This window comes from Nerophis ophidion, linkage group LG10, assembly GCF_033978795.1.
Source record: "Nerophis ophidion isolate RoL-2023_Sa linkage group LG10, RoL_Noph_v1.0, whole genome shotgun sequence".
Taxonomy (NCBI): Eukaryota; Metazoa; Chordata; class Actinopteri; order Syngnathiformes; family Syngnathidae; genus Nerophis; species Nerophis ophidion.
In genome coordinates this window covers 45332513-45343218 of record NC_084620.1, presented here as the reverse complement: position 1 = coordinate 45343218, position 10706 = coordinate 45332513, and the positions used below count along the sequence as shown (strand labels likewise).

Sequence of the window (10706 nt, the reverse complement as noted above, 5' to 3'; positions counted from 1 at the left end):
GTATCGTATCGATACTGGCGTGATAGTATCGATACTTCACCAAATTAAGCAAATCACTCCGATTAAAAAAAAAATGTGAGCGCAGCGCAGCGCTCCTCACCACTCTACCCTCCTCCCTAATAATGGGTCGTTCGCGAACGATTTGTTCATTCGAACGAATAATTTGAGTGAACGAACTGAATCACTTAATGAAATGATTCGTTCTTTTCTCAGTGCATTTGAGTTCAGCCGCGACTGTGTCTTTTGGTGGGTTTACAAGACTCACTGATGTCTTAGTGTTTGTGTACAAGGGTCGCCTGAGCAAATAACATAAATATGAACACAATCAACAGATCATTACAAGTGAACAGACAGCCCAGTCCTCTGTGACACTGAACGGGGAGGGACCTGAGCCTGCATTATCTATTGAAAATAAAGTTGTACTGGTGTTTAATTCATGAATATGATGTTAGACAAGTCCTGTGTTGTTTTATTATCATAATCAATTAATAAAGGCAAAAGTACAAATTTGTTTTGTTGAGTAAATGTGATCTCATTGTTATTAATGCTGTTTCTGTGTATCAAGAGAGAGGCTTGCTGTTGTTGTTTTGCGCCTTCAACAGGTTATATAAGGTAGTGCAGGCTCGCCTGTGTTATCATCACGTGATCTCTTCCGGTTCACTTCGCGCGAGAGAATATGAGAGACTCACAGAAAGAAGCGCGATGAAGTTGTGTTCTATTTTCCACAGTTACCGATGTTTTGTTTCCCGGTGCTGTGAGGCATTGTACTGAACCATCCTTAAAATAAACCATCATCTTTCTTTTATATTCAACTTGAGTATTCATTGAAGATGAGTGAAGAAAGAAGAAACCCAACAGGTTATGGGCCCAGACATGCAACGGGAGGAAGATGGCAGCGCCTGGTCTTCGATGGAGACGAGGACAACTACGAACTTTGGGAAGTAAAATTTCTTGGTCGCATGAAACTTGAAGGTTTAAAGGACACAATACTTTTCTCTGGTGAAGTAGACCCAGAGAAGAATGCAGAATGTTTTGCAGAGCTAATCCAGTTCCTCGACGACAAAAGTCTCTCGTTGGTGATGAGAGATGCTGCTGACGATGGTCGCAAAGCACTACAAATTTTACGGCGCCATTATGCCAGTGATGGTAAGCCAAGAATTATTTCCCTGTACAACGAATTGTGTTCCCTGAAGAAAAACTCAGAAGAAACTATTACAGACTACATCATTAGAGCCGAAAAGATTGTGACTTCTTTAAGAAATACAAAGCAAGTAATAAGCGATGAGTTGAGCATTGCTATGGTTCTGCGGGGCCTACCGGAACCATACAAACCATTCGTCATTCACATGACACAGAGCAACGATGAAGTGACTTTTGTGGAGTTTAAGAGCAAACTACGAAGCTACGAAGAGACAGAGAAATTTGAACACAAACCAAATTCAGACAACGTAATGAAAGTGGACATAGCGTCAGCAACCTGTTATGGATGTGGGAATCGTGGACATTTTGCGAGAAATTGTCCCCACAAAACAACACCAAAGTGGTGCAACTATCACAGAAGCACAACACATACAGACGAGACGTGCAGAAGAAAAACCAAGCCTGACTCTGCTAAACAAACTATGGAGAAAGAAGAAGATTCAAAGGAAAGTGGCACCTCCTTTGTGTTCCAAGCCAGTCATTTGGTGCTTCCAGACGGCATCAAACAAAATGGACTGATGGTGGACTGTGGGGCGACGTCACACATAATCACTGAGAAGAGCAAATTTACACGATTTGATGAGACTTTTAACCCAAACAAACACTACATGGAGTTGGCTGATGGAACAAGGAAGAACAACGTGGCTCTGAAGAGAGGCGATGCAGTGGTTCTTCTACGCAACACGGAAGGTAAAAGTGTCCCCGTCACACTGAAGAACGCCTTGTTCATCCCTATCTACCCACAAGACTTCATGTCGGTGAAAGCAGCCACGACTGATGGAGCTCAAGTGATCTTCGAAGAAGGACAAAACCGGCTCATCACAAAAGAAGGAAACACCTTCAAGTTAGAAGTACACGAGAGACTGTACTACCTCAAAACGGTAAACCATCAAAAACCATACGATGACTCTGTGCATGACATGATGTCAAAAGACAAAGTGAATCTATGTTGTAATGTGAAAACATGGCACGAGATCTTGGGGCACTGCAATGTGAATGATGTGTTGAAGCTTCAAAATGTTGTGACAGGCATGACAGTTACAGGAGATACAAAGATAGAATGTGACATTTGTACACAAGGAAAATTCACTAACACTAGGAACAAATTACCTGATGTCAAAGCTAGTGCACCCCTAGAGCTGGTGCACACTGACTTGGGCGGCCCCATTGACCCAATTGGATTAGATGGGCATAAATATTCAGTCTCATTTACTGATGATTATTCAGGAGCAGTATTTGTTTACTTCTTGAAGAATAAGAGTGAAACTTCCCTTGCGACGGAGAAGTTCATTGCAGACGTTTCCCCATATGGCAACGTAAAATGTATACGCTCAGATAATGGAACTGAGTTCACTGGAAACGATTTTCAAACACTTTTGAGAGAGAAAAGTATCAGACATGAAACTTCGTCACCTTATTCTCCTCATCAAAACGGTACAGCTGAAAGACAGTGGCGAACACTGTTTGAAATGGCAAGGTGTATGCTATTAGAAAAAGAGTTACCAAAAACATTATGGCCTTATGCTGTTCAAAGTGCCGCTCACATTCGGAACAGATGTTACAATGACAGAACAAAGAACACACCATATTTCATGCTAACTGGAAAGAAGCCCAACATTTCAAAAATGTGGGTGTTTGGCTCGGAGTGTTACGCATACACTCACACTCACAAGAAACCTGAACCAAGGTGTGAGAAAGGAGTATTTGTGGGCTATAGTAAAATTAGTCCAGCATACTTGGTCTATGATCCACAGTCAAGAAAAGTGTCAAAACACAGACTGGTAAAATTCACCAAAAAGAACACTGCAGAAAAAGACACACAAACAAATGCATATGACTTGGACATCCCAGATTGCGAAAGCAATGAAACCAAATTACCTGACACTGTGTCAGAAAAATCAGTGAGCATCGAAAGTCAAACTGTACCTCAAAATGATGTTGACAACCAAACACAAACTCTCGAAGTAGAGGAAGACGTGGTGTTAGATGATGCCACAACTAACATAGAGACTAGGATAGAACAAAGAGGTCGTTACCCAAAGAGAGAGAGAATTGTTCCTCCAAAATACTTAGAGGAATATGTAACAAATATTGATGATATCAATGAAAGCCATGACATTATTGATCACTGTTGCAGGGCAGTGTGTGGAGTCCCACAGACGTATAAAGACACCCTGATGTCATCAGAGGCAGCCAGCTGGGAAAAAGCCATGAAAGACGAATTGGCATCTCTCAAAGAAAATGACACATTTGAACTAACAACATTACCAAAAGGGAAAAATGCAATAGGCGGAAAGTGGGTTTATGCCCTCAAAGAAAACACAGAGAAAGGACAGCTTTTCAAAGCTAGATATGTTGCCAAAGGATACAGTCAAACTGAAGGTATAGATTATCAAGAAACATTTGCACCAACTGCAGACATTACTTCTGTGCGTGCATTGATGCAAATAGCTGTTCAAAATGACCTCACCGTCCACCAGATGGATGTGAAAACGGCATATTTACATGCCCCCATTGATGAAGAGATATACCTAGATCAACCAGAAGGTTTTCAGAAAACATCGGACACAGGTGAAAAACTAGTATTTAAATTGAAGAAATCAATCTATGGCCTAAAACAATCAGGAAGAAATTGGTACAAACTTCTAAATGACCATTTAGAGCAAAACAATTTCAAAAGAAACCTATCTGCTCATTGTGTCTACCGAAAACAAACAGAAAATGAAACAGTCATTGTCATCATCTGGGTGGACGACCTGATCATTGCTGCAAGTAGCAAAGAAGCACTTGAGCAATTCAAAAACATAATGAAAGCCAAATTCAACATGAAAGACCTCGGTAAGATATCTTATTTCTTGGGTATTCATTTTGAACAGAAACAGAATGAAATCAAGATGGATCAAAAGATGTACATACAAAAGATGCTTGAAAGGTTTGGCATGTCAGAATGCAAACCTAGAAGCACTCCTGAACAGAAAGTAGAACTGAACAAAAATCCAGTTAATAGACAGAGGTCCAACATATTGATGTCAAATATCATTTCATTCGTGAGGCACTCACTGAAGGGAAAATTTAATTGGTCTACTGTCCTACAGAAGACATGGTTGCAGACATCTTAACAAAACCTACTACAAGAGCCAAGATTGACAAATTCAAATTATTCTTTTTTGGAAACTAATGTGTTTCACTGTTTCATGGTCATGAGATCAAGGGGGGGGGTGTTGAGTAAATGTGATCTCATTGTTATTAATGCTGTTTCTGTGTATCAAGAGAGAGGCTTGCTGTTGTTGTTTTGCGCCTCCAACAGGTTATATAAGGTAGTGCAGGCTCGCCTGTGTTATTATCACGTGATCTCTTCCGGTTCACTTCGCGCGAGAGAATATGAGAGACTCACAGAAAGAAGCGCGATGAAGTTGTGTTCTATTTTCCACAGTTACCGATGTTTTGTTTCCCGGTGCTGTGAGGCATTGTACTGAACCATCCTTAAAATAAACCATCATATTTCTTTTATATTCAACTTGAGTATTCATTGAAGATGAGTGAAGAAAGAAGAAACCCAACATGTTTTTTAAAAGTATCGATACCCCGAAGTCCCCCATCAGATAACGACGCTTCCGGTATCGGTATTGGTATCGGCTATACTGGCCGGTATTGGATCGGTATCGATACCTGGTATCGACACATTCTGTAACAGACACATAATTTCATGTAGGCTAACGTTACCTAACTTTGTCTTTTGACCCGTTTCTCCTCCTCTTCTTTTCTCTTTTTAATTCCCTGGGCACCTGACAGTTTGGGGCGTTTTGACATTTTGTGTTGATTTTTTGTTGTGGTGACGTCCAAAAAGAGTCATGATACGGGAAGGGAGGGGGTGCACCATGCGGGGGGAGGGAATGGCGGATAGTAATGTTGTAACAATTAATATTTCTATAGCTGAGATAGGCGCCAGCGCCCCCCGCGACCCCGAAAGGGAATAAGCGGTAGAAAATGGATGGATTAAATAGGCTTTACTTTGCATTTTAATTAACGTGGAATTATTTTTTTTGTATTTAGAAATAATTACCAACTTTTTTTTTTTTTCTCCAACATTTTGCGGCACTGGCGTGGCGCCCCCTTAGCATTTGCCTATACGGCCTATGATATTTATCAAAAAAGCAGGGGTCACCAACCTTTTTGAAAGCAAGAGTTACTTTTCGGGTACTGATTGATACACACTTAAATAAATTGCCAGAAATAGCCAATTTGCTAAATTTACCTTCAATAAATAAATCTATATATATATATATAGATATATAAAAAATGGTATTTCTGTCTGTCATTCAGTCGTACATTTTTTTTTCCTTTTATCAAAGGTTTTTGTAGAGAATAAATGATGAAAAAAAAGACTTAATCGAACGGTTTAAAAGAAGAGAAAACAGGGGAAAAAATGAAAATTAAATTTTGAAACATATTTTATCTTCAATTTCGACTCTTTAAAAATCAAAATTCAACCGAAAAAAAGACAAGAAAAACTAGCTAATTCGAATCTTTTTGAAAAAAATTTATAATTTATGGAACATCATTAGTAATTTTTCCTGATTAAGATTAATTTTAGAATTTTGATAAGAGGTTTTAAATAGGTTAAAATCCAATCTGCACTTTGTTAGAATATATAACAAATTGGACCAAGCTATATTTCTAACAAAGACAAATCATTATTTCTTCTAGATTTTCCAGAACAACATTTTTTTAAGAAATTCAAAAGACTTTGAAATAGGATTTAAATTTGATTCTACGGATTTTCTAGATTTGCCAGAATAATTTTTTTGAATTTTAATCATAATAAGTTTGAAGAAATATTTCACAAATATTCTTTGTCAAAAAAAAAAAACAGAAGCTAAAATGAAGAATTAAATTAAAATGTATTTATTATTTTTTACAATAAAAAAATTAATTACTTGAATATTGATTTACATTTTCAGGAAATAAAAGAAAGGAATATAAAAGGTAAAAAGGTATATGTGTTTAAAAATCCAAAATAATTTTTAAGGTCGTATTTTTTCTCTAAAATTGTCTTTCTGAAAATTATAAGAAGCAAAGTAAAAAAATAATGAATTTATTTAACAAGGGAAGACCAAGTCTTTAAAATATTTTCTTGGATTTTCAAATTCTATTTGAGTTTTGTCTCTCTTAGAATTAAAAATATTGAGCAAAGCGAAACCAGCTTGCTAGTAAATAAATAAAATTTAAATAAATAGAGGCAGCTCACTGGTGAATGCTGCTATTTGAGCTATTTTTTAGAACAGGCCTGCGGACGACTCATCTGGTCCTTACGGGCTACCTGGTGCCTGCGGGCACCACGTTGGTGACCCCTGATCTATATATACATATATATATATATATATATATATATATATATATATATATATATATATATATATATATATATATATATATAACCACACTGTGGATATATACATATACATATAGAAATATTTTTTTTTTTAAATCTTTTTTTAATCTTTTTTTTTTTACTACTTTTTTTTTTTACTACTTTTTTACTATTTATATTACTAACTTATATGTGTATGCACCTTAGGGGATCCGCTCCAATTTCGTTGTTCTTTAAACCTGTTCACCGTAATAATGACAATAAAACTCTATTCTATTCAATTGCGACTCGAGGAACTGTAGCTTAGCTTAATACATTTTCCAAGAAGCTTGCCCATCACCGCAAATACGACAGTTCATTTGCACTGTATCATAGCAACATCATGTTGCTATGCCAACATGTACGAAGTTTAAATGAAAAAAAAACTGTGGGAAAATCTGTTAAGTATTGAGAAAGTTAGAAAGTTATGATGGAATTGAATGTGCTGACACTTCATCGATCTTGTCACTAGATGGGGATGTTGACTGCTTTAAGATGGCGTCGCTGTGACGATGTCAATGCGGAGTATGCGCACAACAACCGGCTACCGTTTTGCATTTCCGGGAAGAAGTCACGTGACTGAATACAAGCACTGAGCACGGGAAATGGTGTGCGTTCGTGTGTCTCACCCTAATGTTGAACCCATTACTCCGTCCGTGACTTACGGATGAAATTTAACATGACAGTTAAATTTACCGCGACAGTTAAACGTGGATTTACGCCAACCGGGTATTTTAAGGTAGAGAAAATACCTAACTGCTCCAGTGTTACACAGTCGCTGCGATGGCCGAGTGGTTAAGGCGTTGGACTTGAAATCCAATGGGATCTTCCCGCGCAGGTTCGAACCCTGCTCGCAGCGTATTTTAGTTTATGAATATTGGTAAGATTTCAAGCTAAAAAAATAGATTTTTGTGTTGTTAATGTTCAGTTTATTGACCTTAAAGGCCTACTGAAACCCACTACTACCCACCACGCAGTCTGATATTTTAAATATCAATGATGAAATATTAACACTGCAACACATGCCAATACGGCTTTTTTAGTTTACTAAATTACAATTTTATATTTCCCGGGAGTTTCGTCTTGGAAACGTCGTGTAATGATGACGTGTACGCAAAACGTCACACAGCTAAAAGTCGTCTGCTTTAACGGCATAATTACACTATATTTTTGACATCTGTGTTGCTGAATCTTTTGCAATTTGTTCAATTAATATTGGAGAAGTCACAGTAGAAAGATGGAGTTGGGAAGCTTTAGCCTTTAGCCACACAAACACACGGTGATTCCTTGTTTAAAATTCCTGGAGGTGAAACTTTCCTATGGATCAGAGCGCGGTCAAGCGGACATGGATCTCTACCAAATGTCAACCAGCAGGTTTCGGTGAGAAAATTGTGGTTAAAAAGTCAGTTCTTACCGGAGAAAAGCTGCCGTCGACTCCCCTGAGACGGCGTGTCAAGACACCCGTGGATTCACCCTTCCGACTATCAGGTACTATTAAACTCACTAAAACACTAGCAACACAATAGAAAGATAAGGGATTTTCCAGAATTATCCTAGTAAATGTGTCTAAAAACATCGGAATCCGTCCCAATCCAATCGCGTTTTTTTTTTTTTTCTAGTCCGTCGCTATCAATATCCTCAAACACAAATCTTTCATCCTCGCTCAAATTAATGGGGTAATTGTCGTTTTCCCGGTCCGAGAAAACAATGTGAGGACGTGAGGAGCCACCAACATGTGACGTCATTGTCTGCGACTTCCGGTAGAGGCAGGGCTTTTCTCTTAGCACCGAAAGTTGCGAACTTTATCGTGGATGTTCTCTACTAAATCCTTTCAGAAAAAATATGGCAATATCGTGAAATGATCAAGTATGACACAAAGAATGGACTTGCTATCCCCGTTTAAATAAGAAAATCTCATTTCAGTAGGCCTTAAAATATGTTTGTTTTGAATTATTCAAATTATGAGTGTGTTACTTCAATTTTAACATGTATTGTTTCAGTTTTTGATGTTATGTTTAGTTTATAAAATTTGGGGTCATTATTTTCAGGGGTTCATCGTTTTTACATTTTATATTTTAAAGAGTGGAAGGCCTACTGAAATGAGATTTTCTTATTCAAACGGGGATAGCAGGTCCATTCTATGTGTCATTCTTGATCATTTCGCGATATTGCCATATTTTTGCTGAAAGGATTTAGTAGAGAACATCCACGATAAAGTTTGCAACTTTTGGTGCTGATAAAAAAGCCTTGCCTGTACCGGAAGTCGCAGACGATGACGTCACAAGGGTGAGGGCTCTGTCACGCCAAATTTCTTCCCCCTACAAAAACCTTAACCCCCCCGCCCCCATTTACTTCCGGGGTCATGATTAATACAGACGTTTTGTTAACGCTATATTATAAAAATACAGACGTTTTGTTAACGCTATATTATAAAAAAGAAATAAAAACAATTAAAAAAAACACTTTACAAACACAAGCTATGGGATGATGTTAGAGGAAACGTGTAGAAACGTGACCCCGGAAGTAAAAGCGTCATCCCATAGTTTGTGTTTGTAAATAGTTTTTTTAATTGTATTTTTAATTTTTTATAATATAGCGTTAACAAAACATCTGTATTTTTATAATATAGCGTTATATTTTTTATAATATAGCGTTAACAAAACATCTGTATTAATCATGACCCTGAAAGTAAATGGGGTGGGGAAAGTTTTTGTAGGGGGGAAGAAATTTGGCGTGACAGCTCCTCACGTCCTCACATTGTTTATAATGGGAGCCTCCAACAAAAAGAGCTATTCGGACCGAGAAAATGACAATTTCCCCATTAATTTGAGCGAGGATGAAAGATTTGTGCATGATGATATTGATAGCGAAGGACTAAAAAAAAAATAAAATTAAAAAAATAAAGTTTAAAAAAAAAGGCGATTGCATTGGGACAGATTCAGATGTTTTTAGACACATTTACTAGGACAATTCTGGGAAATCCCTTATTTTTCTATTGTGTTGCTAGTGTTTTAGTGAGATTAAATACTACCTGATAGTCGGGGGGGTGTGTCCACGGGTGTCTTGAGGCCAGTGTCTGAGGGAAGTCACAGCAGAAACAAGGACGGCGCAAACTCCACAGATCTCCGGTAAGAGGCGACTTTTTAACACAATTTTCCGGTTGACAAGTGGTCGGGAACCATGTTTGCTTGACTGTTCTGATCCATAGTAAAGCTTCAACTCCAGGAATTTTAAACAAGGAATCACCGTGTGTTTGTGTGGCTACAGGCTAAAGCTTCCCAACTCCATCTTTCTATTTTGACTTCTCCATTATTAATTGAAAAAATTGCAAAAGATTCAGCAACACAGAAGTCCAGAATACTGTGTAATTGCGCGATGAAAAGAGAGGACTTTTAGCCGCAAATAGTGCTGCGCTAATATTTCCTGACAGTCCGTGACGTCACGCGCACGCGTCATCATTCCGCAACGTTTTCAACAGGAAACTCCGCGGGAAATTAAAAATTGCAATTTAGTAAACTAAACCGGCCGTATTTGCATGTGTTGCAATGTTAATATTTCATCATTGATATATAAACTATCAGACTGCGTGGTCGGTAGTGGGTTTCAGTAGGCCTTTAAAGCTCTGTTTACTGTCATAGTGTTTGCTGAGTAAATGCAATTTGTCTTTATAGGGGCTTACTGTGAATCAGGGGTGTGTGTGTGTCTGTGTGAATGTGTAAGTGTGTGTGTGTAAGGGGAAAAGGTTATGACACTCACTTGTTCAGTCGAGTTAGAGACAATCTTTGTGAGAAAAGCAATGGAAAGTTTTAAGCGCTGCTGAGTCAGTAAGGAGAGGCCAACTTCACATATGTTACTCACAGACACTTCATTATATAATGTCAGCTCTTTTATGGGGTAGACTGTCGCCATGGTAACGGCTCATTTCACACTGAAAACATCGGGACTAACGTAACACATTTTTCCACAACATGTCGACTTTAGTGCCCTAACATGATGCCTTTTGCTTGTAAGACTTACAGCAAGTCTCCTATCATATTTCTCTCATAATAGTACAACTTTATTTTTATGACATGAAAATTGTATCATAATAGTACGT

At 37.9% G+C, this 10706-nt stretch overlaps 1 protein-coding gene and 1 non-coding gene across 2 annotated transcripts; both read left to right on the top strand.

The window, feature by feature from the left end:
• Positions 1–532: 532 nt before the first annotated feature.
• LOC133560891 (uncharacterized) lies at positions 533–4693 on the top strand. Its single transcript, XM_061913908.1, has 2 exons — positions 533–2081; positions 3338–4693. Exons 1-2 carry the CDS (start codon positions 831–833, stop codon positions 3365–3367), a joined length of 1281 nt encoding a protein of 426 aa, XP_061769892.1. The 5' UTR covers positions 533–830; the 3' UTR covers positions 3368–4693.
• Positions 4694–7387: 2694 nt separating this feature from the next.
• On the top strand, positions 7388–7469 carry trnas-uga (transfer RNA serine (anticodon UGA)). Its single transcript has one exon. It is a non-coding gene; the product is annotated as a tRNA-Ser (tRNA).
• Positions 7470–10706: the final 3237 nt, after the last annotated feature.

What these genes read in the sequence shown, in the direction of transcription:
- LOC133560891 (XM_061913908.1), top strand. Translation starts at nt 831, where the DNA reads ATGAGTGAAGAAAGAAGAAACCCAACAGGTTATGGGCCCAGACATGCA. An exon ending in GACTGTACTACCTCAAAACG is followed by an intron (nt 2,082 to 3,337) that starts GTAAACCATCAA and finishes TCACTGTTGCAG; the next exon opens with GGCAGTGTGTGGAGTCCCAC.